A 15145-nucleotide genomic window follows, 5' to 3' on the forward strand; every position below is an offset into this window, starting at 1 on the left:
ATATATAAGTTTTGATAAGTGACCTAGAGAATTACAAGTGTCATAGAAAAGATACCTTCTATTTACCAGGAAGTTACTAAGCAAGTCAGCTACTTTAACTTGCAATTTTTTGTTTTTGAAATTGTATGTTTTTTGTCATGCACTTAACATTGGGAATGACTTGATCATATCATTTCATTTGCTCACAGATTTCTTTCTTTCTTTCTTTTTAAAGATTTATTTATTATGTATACAGTGCTCTATCTGCATGTACGCCTTCAGGCCAGAAGAGGGCACCAGATCTCATTAGAGATGGTTGTGAGCCACCATGTGCTTGCTGGGAATTGAACTCATGAGCTTTGGAAGAACAGTCAGTGCTCTTAACCACTGAGCTATTTCCCCAGTCCCAGATTTTTTTCTTTATATGAGCATTTTATATATTAAAGATGCCAATTACCTATAAATATGGCCCTAGAGCTTGTGATTCTCACTTGCATTTATACTTTGTTAGGGCTAAACATTTTGTGATATCTTCTTGCTTTCATGTTTGTATCATGATGGACTGAAAATCATAGCATATTTTAAACATCTCTGATCAGGAAGGTCAGCTTTGGAAGAGACCAATAACTGGGAACAGTGTTATCAAAGAGTAATTAAATTTACAAAATTATAAGAGTCATCGAAGAGCTTATTATAAAAGTTAAGTTACTCTTGAACAATTCATACTTCATACTATACTTACCTCCAATTCCCACAATCATCTCCTGCTCTGTGCACTGGGCTCAAAATCTACCAGTAATGGCAATATAAAATCCAGCAGACCAAACCCAGGAAGCAGTTAAACAGGTAGCTTTGTTTGGCACCATGTGAAAAGACATCCCGAATGGAAATTACTTAAATCACTTAACCATCCACAGAAAATGGACAGGTTCTTAAAATCCTCTTTCTGAAAGCTGAAATTATTTATAGTATCCTATTTGGAAGAATATATAAATTCAGACACAGGACAGACAAGGTGATCCAGGTATATGAAAACTTAGTTTTTATAGGCACTTTATGGAATATTTCAGTATTTCTTAAATCTTTATAATCATTTAACAAAGTAGGGCTGAAATTAAAAACCAGAAACAAAATTGCACATTTTGTTTTTAAAAATTCTTTAAGTTCTTTTATGGCTCACATAATGCAATTAAAAACACTGTCTCCACCCACTCAATGACATTTTTCAATTTTGATTAATTAAATTACGAAGTTTCTGAAGACTGACATCATGATGAAATTACCTTCAACAGTGTTCACCCTTTTAAACTTTGGTTAAGTGGCATATTGAAGCACCAATATTAAAAATACTTAGCATTTCAAGTAGTCACAGTTCACGAGCTCTTTGCTCCAGCCTGGACCATGGAGAAATAGATGCCTTTTTGTGCCAGCAGCTGCTGGTGGGTGCCATGCTCCTTGACCTTGCCATTCTGAATCACCACGATCAAGTCTGCGTTCTGGATGGTGGACAGGCGGTGAGCGATCACAATGCAGGTGCGGCCTTCCCTGGCTTTGTCCAGGGCTTCTTGGACAACCTGTTTCACAGTCACACAAAAGATTATGATAAAATCCATTCTCCTTTAGTTCCTCCTAGGAATCCAGACCCAGGATTTCTCTACTATGCCCTTCTTTAATTGTGTTGTCAGAAAAGGCATATTAAAACTACACTGATTCTAATATATGGAAGTCAGAAACCAACACAAAGAAAACCGAAAAAGGACAACATATTCTGGCAGGGTTGAGAATATGCTGGCGGGAATATGAACTGGGACATCCACCATGGAAATCAGTGTGGAAGAACAAAAATAGAAACATGTAACAGCCACACCCATGGTGAGTATGTACCTAAAGGTTCTAAGTCCTAGTACCAGAGATACTCGCACATTTATGCTCATGCTCTATTTGTAATAGCCACCAAAGGAACCCAGCCAGATGTGCATGAATGATGAATCAGTAAAGAAATGTGGCATATATACACAATGGAGTTTTATTTGGCCATTAGGGAGAATTAAATGGTATCATAAAGAAATAAGCCACTCAGAAAGGCTAATGCCACATGTTTTTCTCATATGCATAATTCATATTTAAATGTGTATACAATATAAAAGTAGAAGGGAGGGTATGTGAAGGCTGGAAAGAGTCGAGGGGAGAAGAGGAAAATAAAAGTAGGCAATAGGAATAAGAAGGACAAAATAATCATGTTTTCTCTCATATGTGGATCTAGGTGTAACAAAAACTATATGTTTTACATTGTGCAAGAAGAAAGGGAACTATTTGGTGGGATGATGAATGAACTAAGGTAGTCAGGGGGTAAATATGAGCAAAGTACAATGATAAATATATATAAAATATAACAAAACCCATTATAATAAAAATTAACATGCTGAGTGTGGGTGATATATGCCTTTAATATTAGCACTCAGGAGGCAGAGGCAGGGAGATCTCTGAATTCATGGCCATTCTGGTCTATAGAATTTGTTCCAGGACAGTTAAGACCACAGAGAAACCTGTCTTGAAAACCACAACAATTAGTAAAAAAATCTAAAACCTCTGTTATAGGTGAACTATAACATAAAGTTTAGAGACTGAAGGATCTACTACATCAGAAAAAAATGAATCCCTTTAGATGAGTTCTGAGACAGGCGGTTCTAATGTAAGGTAATTGCATCCATCTGACCATGTATAAACACCCACCGGCCTAGACACACAACATCCCTAAAGCAGTCCTCTAGCCAGCTTTACAGAGAGAGCATCAGGAAGCTGAAGCACACGCCAAAGCCATTACAGCAGTAGAAACATCCCCTGACCATCTGCCTTTCAGACAGCCAAACTCAACCTTTCTCAAGCTGGAAGGCACCAACAGCATGTGTCTTAGGGCACAGCTGGACTTCAGCCTTGTGTCCCTTCAGCTCTTCACAGGCTGCTGCAGAGACCCGCCTGCAGGAGCAGACTACTGCCAGCATACAGCCTGCAGACAGACATCCTGGAACACGTGGGGTCCAAGACTAATTTACCTCTCATCACTTCAGGTCTCCTAAGTCCCAGCTGCAGACATGTTTAAACTCCACTGGGAGCCAACAGGGCAATACTCAGCTATCTGACTCAGCGTTCTCTACTGTGGCGGAGAAAGACACCACCTCACATCCTCACCTTTTCACTCTCAGTATCCAGAGCTGATGTTGCTTCATCCAGAAGCAAAATGTGAGGCTGTCTGACGAGGGCGCGCTATGGCGATGCGTTGCTTCTGCCCACCTGACAGCTGAGTCCCTTTGTCTCCTACTCTGGTGTTGTATTTCTGTGAACAGAATTTGGTTGTTATGAAAATAGAGCTGTGCAAACACAGTGCCACTACAGTAAATAGAATAATTAGATAAATTTAGTTTCAGAGGCTAAAAATAGGTCCACAGAAAGCTAAATTAACAAGGAAAAACAAAATACCTCTAATTGGTAGGCTTAATCTCTCTTTATGAAAAGTAAATATTTGGGCCACCAAATTATAAGCTTTAATGTAAACAGGCCCAACTTTCTCTCTGCAGGAATATGGCAATTCCATTATCTTCCATCTCATGGTTTCACTGGGTTTGTAACAAAGATTGACAGGAGAGAGGAAATGATTTGAAAAGCTGGTCACAGTATCAGAAGCATCTTGTCACCAGTAGGTGACACCCTCTGCATGATTTTAAACGGATCAAAGAAATCCTTAAAATATTAGCTTTTTGCTGTCTTTCTACTGAATTATCTCCAGTGTTTAAATGATTTTAATGTGTTCAGGAATCCCGCTAAACTTAAAGTAGACCCTTCTTTATCTGATTCTAGAGTCTCCTAAAATCATTCCCCTATCAATCTCAATAGCTGAGAACTGTCACGAATTCTGATATATGATGACAGAGACATGGGTTAAAAGAGTGTATAATATCAGGAAGCAGGAGGGAATGTAACAGCATATGTAGCCAGAAAACATACAGCATTATTTATTTGTAGGCCTTTGGCAGGCTAGAACTAGCCACAAACACAGCTTTGACTCTTGTGAGTTTGATTATAAAATCCATGCTCAACATAAAGATGCTACGTTTCTTTATTTTGTCTGGCAACTCCAGTTCTGTGGTGGGCAGAACAAGGTCTGCATTTGTGCAGAAGACACGTTCTGGTGAGAATGGAATGATGTTTGGAAGGGATTTACCCCTGAGCTACAGCTGTCCCAGAGTCTAGGATCTCTGACATGTCCTGCCCTGGGTGAGTGCAAGGCTATCACACTGCATTGACTTAGCAGTGATCCTTGGGGAGCAGAGAGGATAATGCTGTTACCTCTGTAGGAAAGAGGAAACACATGGTGGCAGAGTAAGTCTAGGACTAACTACTTAGTAGGAGATGCTCATAGAACAGGGCTTAATGGCAGAGTGGTAGACCAGAAGTCCAGAATAGCAGGTCCTTGTGGGAGACCACAGTCACTTTGCTGTGTCTTCTATTCTGACTGCCAGGTTCTTTCCTCCTTTCTTTCTTTCTTTTTTTCTTTCTTTCTTTCTTTCTCCCTTCCTTCTTTCCTTCCTTCCTTCCTTCCTTTCTTCCATTCAGAGGAGCTAATATAGGGACCAAAAAATATCCATCAATAACAACCTCTAAGGTGAGGATTCAAGCTTTGACAAGAGTGAATCTCATTAGTAAAGGGGTCTGTAGACTTGTACTTTGAGCATTTCAGTCTCAAGAGTCAATTACCCATGGCTGGACTACACTGAGGAGGGGAAGGGGACACATCTCCTTCCAGGTCATGGGCTCAGCAGGAGCAGTTATCTGGGGGGAGGAACCACACGAAAAGATATAACTTAGGGAGAGTTAGGGCCACTTTATCTTGCCATTCTTGCCCATGAAGCCTCTGCCTTCCTGGCTGCCCTGAGGCTATTAAATCTTAGTTAATAGAGGGCATTTCCTGTAATAAGTAACTCAACTAGTGATAATGAGAGGAAGGATATTGTTTGGGTAAGAACTGGAACTGGAGAGGTGGCTCAGTGGTTAAAAGTACTGGCTGCTCTTCCAGAGGACCTAGATCAATTTCTAGCACATACATGGTAGCCCACAACTGTTCATAATTCCAGTCCTATGGTATCTGATGTCCTCTTCTGGCCTCTATGGACACTAGGTCTAAATGTGGCGTACAGACACACATCAGGTAAAACACCCATATACATAGAATTAAAAACAATAAAATTAAAATGACTAAAAAAGTTTAAGATAGAGCCAGTGTTCCCATTTGTCTAACTTACAGGATGAAGGAAACATTTTAATAATCAACTTCATAAGTATAGCCTGGGGCCCTTGAAACTCACAATGATAATACATTGTATAATACATGGTCTTCTCAATGACTCAGCCCTAATTAGAAAACTGTCTTTCTGGCATGGGTCCAGCTATCAGCCTGGCTTAACTCCACAATGAGGCTTAAAACTATATAGGAGCTACAAAGTGATGGATGGGATAGAAATGGAGAATGGGGAGAGACAGTAAGGATTATTTCTTTGGGAGAATCAGAAGACATAGATATGGCTTCTTGGCCCTCCATGAAGACTTGGAAAATGGGGACTATCCTCCTGAAGGGTCGGTGCCTCCAGTCCACAAGCCTTGGCTCTATACCTGGCCTCCTCCTGGACAGTTCCTGAGTGGAACTTTGCTGCTTCCTCACAAGGACTCAAATGATCAGGTAAATTTAACATCTGACAGACTGTGGCCAGATCTCTGTATACATGTGGAGTATATTTTGGCTGCTACGTTTTCTTTGATAATCTTAATTTGGAGAGCAACATACATCAGGCAGTGACTCTATGAACTGGTGGATGTTGGCCTCCTTGGCCGCCCTCATGATCTCATCCTGGGACACGATCCGGCTGTTGTCTCCATAGGCGATGTTCTCAGCGATGCTGCAGTCAAACAGGATGGGCTCTTGGGACACAATGCCTAGGTGTGCTCGAAGCCACTGCACATTCAGTTGCTTTATTTCTTTGCCATCTAGAAACTGGGAGCAAGGATTCACAGATCAATTTCAGCACTAGCATGATTCAGACTTAGCAAAATTATACTCTAAGACTGTGGGGTTGCCATGAGCTGAAAGGTTTGCTTGTACTACTTTGGATTTGTAAGGTTCGCTCATGGATACCATAAGTGTGCACTTTGGAGAAATATCCCATTTCCCATGTTTTAACCTTGGCTTTTGACCCATAAGTAAAGGATGACCTTCCTTCTAAAATTACTCATGTCCTGATCCCTCAAAACTGTGAGTGTATTTTGAGAGTGGCATTGAAGTAGCATGTGGAATTAAGCTACTAATTGGCTAACTCTAAGATACAATGATTATCTTGATTATCTTGGTGCAAACCATGTATTCCCAAGGTTCTTAACTGTGGAAGAGGGGCACAGGAGTGGGCTATGCCGAGGTAGCTACTGCTAGCTTTGAAGATGGAGGAAGGGACTGTGACCTAGAAAAAAAGCAGAACACCTTGTCTCTTAGAGTCCCAATCTGTCTCTCTCTCCTGTGTGTGTGTGTGTGTGTGTAAGAGAGAGAGACAGAGACAGAGAGAGACAGAAGGAGGGATGGAGGAAGAGAAGAAGAGAGGAAGAGAGGAAGGGAGAGAGGGAGGGAGGGAAGGAGGTGGGCAAATAGACTGCTTACTGCAGCTCCCGGAGAGCCAATGCCATTATAGACTCACGACACATGCACATAATCCCATCATGTTGGCTACTCTTGGTTGTCAACCTGACCACATTTGCAATTAATTGAAACCTAAGCAATCTGCACCTATGAGGGATTTTTCTTAATTAAATCATTTGAAGTAGAAAGACCCACTTTTAACCCAGATCTTTTGAGATGGAAAGATCCACCTTCAATTCATGCTACACCTTCTGGTGGCCGCCTGTATCAAAGATATGGAAGAAAGAAATGTTTGGCCTTTGCCAACTGCAAGTCCAGTCCTTCACTGGCATTAGAGCCCACTTCTTCTGGATTCTGGCCTATACTGAAGACCAGATGAGATCTCCAGCCTCATGGACTGAACAAATGTTGGATTCTCAGAGTTCCTGTAGTGAAACAACCATTGTTGGACCAGCTGGACTACAGCCTGTAAGCCATCTAATAAGTCCCCTTCATATGCATGCATATATGTATACTAAAAACTTATTGAGGGCATTTCTCAGAATGCTGGTTGCATGCCTGCACTGCCTGCTCTGATTGCTTCAAATGTAATGAAGGATTTTTAGAATTCTGTGGTCAATTTTTAACAACAAAATGTAAAAGTGCAAAACCAGAACTCAACATTTTTTTTAAAAAAAATGAAGTAAAAAGATACAAAACATCTACACAGTTTACAGCATAAACTGAGTAAAGTTTGCCTGGTTTTGAATAATTACTGTGTAGAAGTTTAAAAAGCCATGGATGGCAATTGTGAATTCTCTCCTCATCTTTGTCATTACTGCAGCCAGGGTCCCCTGGAGCTGATGGCTATCAGGATTTAGGTCACTGTTCTTATTTCTGGGCAGCTGTCAGCTCTGAGTATGGGGACAACCTGTAACTAAATGCAGACATAACAGCTTCCTGCTCCAAATTCTATTTCTTTGCACTTTTTCCTATGTCCCAAAACACTGATTTAAATTCACAGCCAAAGAATGCGTCAGATTCTTTCTTTTAAAAATATGTGCTTTACTCATTTTTATTTACATGTATGAGCTTCAGTGTATATATGTGTCCCATGTGCATACAGGAGGCCCAATGGGCCAGAAGAGGAACTCATATCCCCTAGAAATAGAGTTACAGGCAGTGAGTGCCCCTGACTGCTGAGCTGTCTCCCCGGGCCTCCGTATCTCTCCTTTCCAGCTTGGTCCCTCAAGTGTCTCCCGCCCAACTGCTATTCTTTCCTCTCCTTTCAGTGTTGACTGCTTCAGAGTCCATATATTCCCTAACTCTCCATGTTTCCTCCCAACCATCCTGCAGGCATGCTAAGCCCTTTGTTCCCATCACCTATTTACTCAGTACAAAGTGTTGGGGACGGTTCATTAGTTTGCCATCTCATGCCTCATCATTCTTCTCAGTCCTCATCTTACCCAAACTCCTATTGTGGAATATTACTTTAACTAAGCAAAGATGTGTTACATTTGCTTGTGCTGTATTTGTTTAATGATGTAAAGATGTGTTGCTGTTTTGCCTTGCCTGACTAAGGCACCTGATTGGTCTAATAAAAAGCTTAATAGCCAATAGCTAGGCAGAAGAGGGATAGGCGGGGCTGGCAGGCAGAGAGAAGAAGTAGGAGAGTGAAGACAGAATGAGGAAGAAAGAGAGGGAGATGCCCAGGGCCAGCCATCAGCCAGCCAGACAGGGAAGAAACAGGAAAGTAGGACATACAGAATAAAGGTAAAAATCCCTGAGGCAAAATGCAGATGAAGAAAAACAGATTAAAATAAGTTGTAAGAGCTAGTGGGACATGCATAAGATAAGGCATTCATAATTAATAATAAGTCCCTGTGTCTTTATTTGGGAGCCGTTCGATGGCCCAAAAAGAAAGCCTGCCAGTCTTCACTGACATCCTTTCCTTCTTGAAACACAGAAATTAGCTTTCATATTCTTCTCACGAAGGAAGAGGACCCTTTTCTATTTCTCAAGCTACTTTAATTTTTGATGCCTTCTAAGGCAAGAGAGTTGGGTGGTAAGTAGGCTCCTTCTGAAGGAAAACAGAGGAGTACTGTTGATGGAGAAGGTGTCTAGGACTGATGGTACAGCTCACACCCCAAACTTCAGCTGGAGGATGCTTCTCAGTGGGGTTATTATTTAAAGATGTGAAAACAAAACAAGTGTTAATAACACCCAGGCATTTGAATGATGAAACCTAAGATGTTCTGAGTACAAAAGCATGCTCACCACTGTTCCGGCCATGGGGTTGTAGAACCGCTCAAGCAGCTGGACCACTGTGCTCTTCCCGCAGCCACTGCTGCCCACCAGGGCCAGCGTCTGGCCCTTCTTTACTTCCAGGCTCAGACCCTGAAGCACTGGGATGCTGGGTCGGGTAGGGTAGTTGAACACGACTTCATTAAATTTCACATTTCCTTCTAACCAATTCTAGAATGATAACAGCAGTAGTCAATTTAATTACGACAATACTAAAACAGAGTAGAGCTGACTCTAGCCACCTCCAGCTGCCAGGTAAGATAAATCAAAAGGACCCGACTTTCCCTGAGTGCTAGGGTAAGTCTTAAGCACTGTTAAATACTATTAAGTACTGTTAGCTGTGCTAAGTATTAAGTTGTTATTGCATACACCCCTTTAATCCATCCCATGAATGACTAAAAGAGTCCAAAAATGGGCTCTCTGACAGGCCCTTCTAATTATCTGGCTTCCTTGAGCAGAAGGCTATCAGCTAAGCAGCCCCTTTGACAGCTGCATGAACAGCCTTCATGCCATTTTGGCTGTGTGGAACACATGAATGGCTGAAGAAAGAAGTATTGCAATTAACCACCTGCTGCAAAAGCAGTTTCAATGGGGAAGAGCACTATTTCCTGCCACAACTGTTTCAAACAGCTTGCTGTGGAAGTCACAAGGGTCTCCAGAAAGCATGTTCACCCAGGACCACTAGTGGTACTAGTGGTCTAGCAGAAGGCCCGTAATTACCGTCCATATAGTCTTGATAGACAGGTCTTTGCTTGCTACTTTTGCTCTTTCTCCTTAGCATAGTTGACTGGGCTGACAATACAGACAGCAGCAGCACCAGTGTAGCAATGGCTGCAGTGTCAGGGACGGGCAGCTGAAGAGCTCTAGAGGATGGCGTGCATGGGAGTGGAAGTAGCGATGATGAGGACTGTGAAGAGTGACAGATGTGGAACTCTAGGCCCCCTCCTCGGTTGAACTGCAAAGCTTAAAGACCAAGGTCCCCATACCTTAGGCTCAAGAGTGTAATACTCCCTGCTGTAGGAGCCAGGGGTCCTAATGCTGGAGTCCTGTCCAGCAGCTGTAGCACTAAGCAAGTCCTGTGTACTGCTGTTGGCCAGTGAGACTTATAATAGTTTCAAATGGCCAGGGCAGTTGATGATTAAAGCCCAGAGCAATAAACACCTAACACGAGCACCTAGTATCCATAGTCTCCGGCTTCTAAAGTCTGGAGCAATAGGCGCCCCAGCTCTCAAAGCTCAGGGCCTCCTAGTTCAGTCCCCTATGTTTTAGGCACTCAAGGGCTTAGGAATCCTAACAACGAAAGAGTTCTAACATACATGCTCATGGGTTCTGTCCATGGAGAACAAATGACCCAGTCAAGTGCTTAGACAAATGTAGCAAAATTCTACTGAGATTAACCTTCATATCAAAAAGAGTCTGTTTATTACAGACTCTAAAAGAATCAATGCCATGGCCAGCAAGATGGTTCAGTGGGTAGAGACCTTTTTACTGAGCTTAACAACCTGAGTTCCATCCCCAGGATCCACGTGGTGGAAAGAGAGACCAACTCCTAAAATTGTCCTCTGACCTCCGCATGTGCACCGTGCCAAAAGGACATCTACACGAATATATAATTAAATAAAAATGGAATTTAAAAAAAAACTTAAAAAAAGAAAAATCTATGCATTCATGCCACGAGGCATTAACATCATCCAAGTATATAACACAAATGCAATAAAGCTTTTCCTCCATAATTAGCCTATAGAGAGGATAGTATTTTTAATCTCTCTGTGTACTGGATTTTAATATACATTAATGAAATAAACCCATGACCTGGAAATTTTCATGTTACAATCAATATCTTAAAAAGCACACATTTTATTAAATTTCTTCTTCAACTACTTTTATCCGTGGGGTTAGCAGGTCCTGTAACTGAAAGAATGAACTCACAGGCTTCAGGCCTTCCATGCTGTAGCTGTCAATTTCAGGGACTTTTTCCATGATCATGATGATATGCGATGCTGACACTTTCGCTTTGGCATAGTCAGGAGCGAATGAGCTGGCATTCCCAGCTGCCATGGCTCCGAAGACAACAGCTGAAAACACCCTGAGACACACAGGAAAAAGAATATGTGCACACCACCACAGCTGCTGTGGAAGCAAGCTGCCAGTTCTACAGCCAGGAGCAGGGTGCTGGGTGACCACTGCTCTGCATAGAGGAAAACATACAGAACAGTGAGAACACCACCATGGTCCCTTCCAGAGCCAGCCTAGATGACACCTCTTACCACCTGCTTAGCTCCACTGGCAATGGCACTGATACACCAAAAGACGAAGGACCATAGCCAGGAGCTGGCCTGATTCCCTCGTATGTTAAACTTTTTTTTTTTTTTTTTTTGATAGGTTTTTCAAGACAGGCTTTCTCTGTTGAACTCACAGAGACCACCTGCCTCTGCCTCCGAAGTGCTAGGATTAAAGGTGTGTGCCACCATCACCTGTCGTGGGATTTTTTTTTTTTTTAATGGCCACTTTTCACAAGGTTCTTTTGGTCTTTAATAATTAGAACATGGATTTTTACAAATCTAAGACTGCTGTGTCAGCAAATTTCATTGGTTCAACGGCTTGGAACAAAGCAATATATCAAATAATTATCTACTTAAGGACCCGATACTTACAGCATAACATTTTCAAAAGTCATGATTTGGTGTGCCACCAAGTAGGCACCAAACCGGAAACAAGCAGCATAGGAAAAAAACATCATGGCCTGGGTGAAGGAGAATGTGATCCCAAAGACATGTGCTTTCTTCAAAGCATTTCTGGAAAGAAAAGAACCCAAATACACTCCACTTCATTTCTCAGTCATTCAAGTAACTTACTGTGGGTTGGCAGTGGGCACACAGGAGTGACAGGGACAATAGATTCCACAGAGGGTTTAAAGAGAAATCTGGCACTTGGGAAATGTTCAGAGATCCACAAGGATAACCCCAACTAACAATCTAAGCAATAGTGGAGAGGCCAGCTTTGATGCCCTTCCCTGATGATGAGATTGGTAAATAACTTATATGCTATCCTAGAGCCTCCATCCAGTAGCTGATGGAAGCAGAAGCAGACACCCACAGCTAAACACTGAGCTGAACTCCTGGAATCCAGTTGTTGAAAGGGAGGAGAGATGAGCAAAGGGGTCAAGACCAGGCTGGAGAAACCCACAGAAACAGCTGACCTGAACAAGGGGAAGCCCAGAACAAGCTCACCTGACCAACTGAGAGCACATGGACCCCAGTCATAAAACTGGAGAACCATCACTGAACAAAAATCAAGCCCTCTGATTGTGGGTACCAGTCAGGAGGCCTGGGCGATCCGTGGGACCTCCAACGGTAGAACCAGTATTTATCCCTAGCGCACAATGGGAATTTGGGAGCCCATTCCCTATGACGGATACTATTTCAACCCAGATACGTGGAGGAGGGCCTAGGTCCTGCCCTAAATGTGTGAGATACTTAGATGATCCCCCATAGAAGGAATCACTATCCTTGGGGAGTGAGTAGGGGGTGGGTTGGGGGGCTTAGAAGGGGCATGGAAGGATGGGAGGGAGAGGGAATGGGGGATTGATATGTAAAATAAGATTGCTTTTGAATTAAAAAAAAAAAGAATTCAGCTGGAGCCCCTTTGATTTAGCTATATAAACTTAGGAAGCTGCCTCATCTTTGAGACTCTAAGGTAGGACTATTACATCTCAGTGGGTTGATAACCAGGCCTGTATCCCTGAAAAGAGCTGTTTTACATTATCAAATGAATGGTCCTTCCCTTCCCCCCATTTGAACCCAACACCTCAAGCTGTGGGTGACAGGGCAGCAGGCATGTCCTTGCACTTGGGGATCTAGACGAGGTACATGTCATCAGTGCACTGAAGTATCTGCAGCCAGGGAGGCTTTACACAGCATGAACGTCCCAGGGATGTCTGAGCAACAAGGATCTTAGGTGGGAGGCCTGGGCAGGAACAGGGTAGGGAGAGGCAGACCTTGGACCTTCCTACTCCTTCTAAACCCACAACTTTCTTCTTGTCTTTGCCACTTACTGGGATTTCAAATGGAGACTTTCCCCAGAAAAAGAGGGCCTGCCATGATTATGACAAAGGTGCTTGGAACTCCTTCAGAAAGGTCTAGAAGCTGAAACTCCAAGGTTGGGCTTGCTCATGCCCTGTTCACCTTTCTTTCAAAGCCCTCACCGATACAGCTGGGGTACAGGGGAAGAGTAGGTCTCCCCAGGAAAGAAAGGAACAGAAAGTATCCTTGAGAGATCCCCTCAGTGCCCCACAACACCCCCAATTTCATGTTCCATAGAGAACATTCACCCCAAATCCAGCAAACAGCAGGGTCATTATCCCAGCTGGACACCAGAGGCCTTAACAGTTGTCCTCTTCTCTCCCCCATTGGATCTAACAGTCACTGCGTCTTCCTCCCGGTGCCCACCTAAGCTCAGGTCTCTTCATCTCTCTTGATAGTCTCCAGTGTTTCTAGTACTTCCTTCCTGTGTGCTACCACCTGGCAAAGGCAATCCTGAAACCTGAAGTCCTTACTAGAAAACTCCCCAGAGCCCTGGTCCACTCTTCAGGGCTTCTTACCTGTATGGTATCTGCAAGCTCTGGGCATACTTATTTTCAAACTTCTGCTCCCGAGTCAAAGAGACGACAGTGCGGAAGTTTTCTATTGCTTCAGTAGCAATCTGTAATGCAACAGGCACGAGATTCAACAGGCAGTTATTTGAATTCCATAAATTACATTAATAGCAGTCATTTTATAATGTATTTAGCATTTAGAATTACCTATGAGTATCTCTACTGAAAGAGAATATTAAGTAATTTCTCAAACTGGACTTCAGGTCTGTATAGGAGATCAAATAACCTTAGCCCTCCTTATAGAGAGCAAAACTGAAGATGGCCCAGACCCACTGTCTTTACTTGGCTTTACAAAACATACTTGAGAATTCAGTGTGTTCTTTATAGGTGTTTCTTTTACAATGGACTTACTTTAACTTTATGATTGCTTTAGTTTATTCATTTATTAAGACATGGTCTTGCAAAGTATGCAACACGTACCTAAAACTCAAAAACTTTAGTGCTGTTAATATTGCTATGTACTATAATACCAAGTTTAACATTTTTTTTTGGTTTTACATAATTTTTAAAATTGTGGTATGTATTCATAAGTTCTGTTGTTTTAAAACATATCTAGAGTTATGTTACAAAATAAAAGTTCAAGTTAAACATTTTACACATTCACTTAAACATTGCTCAGACAATGTATGCACATCTTTAATAATAAAATCGATTCTGACTTCTTTAAGAGTTTTGAGAGAAGATTTCCAAGGTCATTAAATACATGCAGTGTGGTAATTTAGACAACCTTAATAATGCAGTGTGTTTTCTTTCCTAGCAGCAGTTTGGATTCTTATTTCCATCCATATCTTTGAATGTGAACATTTACTAAGTACTTAGTAAATGTTCCTAAGAACATTTCCTAAGAATTTCCTAAGAAAATCTTTTGAAAATAAAAACACTAGGTCAGAGAGTGTAAATGCTGTTTGTCATTAACAAATATTAAATGTACAAACGAACAGGATTCACTGATACTTTCATATATCCACACATCATGTCCATCTACTCTTCACTCTCTGCTCAGCCCTTCTAGATCCCTTCTAGGTTCTCTCTCATCTTCTACATTCTACACATGGAACAAAACATACACTTGTCTCTCTTAACACAACTTACCCCAACTCTACTTTCCTGTAAATGTGTAAATGACAGAATGACAGAATTTTACTTTTTTTTTTTTTTTTTTTTTTTTTTTTTTTTTTGGCTGAATAACATCCAAGGATATACATAGACCACATTTTGTTTGATCATTCATCTTTCTGGTTTTGGGCTGTAGAAAATGAATTTGCAAGATGCTTTGACTAATGGGGACCTCTTCATTTCCCAACTCAGGAGCACAGATTGTCCGTCCTTTGCTGTCTTCAGGTTCCCTCTTCATTTGTAGTATATAGCAGGAATTGGGATCGCTCTGAGAGACTTGATTGTTGTAGCTGTTAAGAATGGCATTTCTCATTTGTCTTAGTGAGCCGTGGGTAGCTGTGTAGAAGAGCTACTGATATTTTCATATTGTATATGCCTCTCTATAGATATTTACACATGAATATATATATAGTGTATATTATATATACACATGAATA

The 15145-nt window shown here is 41.7% G+C and overlaps 1 protein-coding gene across 1 annotated transcript in view; it reads right to left on the reverse strand.

Moving 5' to 3' along the window:
• Positions 1-1015: 1015 nt before the first annotated feature.
• Positions 1016-15145, reverse strand: part of LOC127214171 (multidrug resistance protein 2-like) — a 58952-nt gene continuing 44822 nt past the window's right edge. Inside the window, 8 exon segments of the mRNA XM_051174575.1 lie at positions 1016-1553; positions 3169-3244; positions 3246-3313; positions 5816-6022; positions 8912-9109; positions 10868-11024; positions 11593-11733; positions 13539-13639. Coding sequence (XP_051030532.1) covers positions 1353-1553; positions 3169-3244; positions 3246-3313; positions 5816-6022; positions 8912-9109; positions 10868-11024; positions 11593-11733; positions 13539-13639 — 1149 coding nt within the window. The 3' untranslated portion in view covers positions 1016-1352.

Source organism: Phodopus roborovskii, unplaced genomic scaffold (genome assembly GCF_943737965.1).
Source record: "Phodopus roborovskii unplaced genomic scaffold, PHOROB, whole genome shotgun sequence".
Lineage (NCBI taxonomy): Eukaryota > Metazoa > Chordata > Mammalia > Rodentia > Cricetidae > Phodopus > Phodopus roborovskii.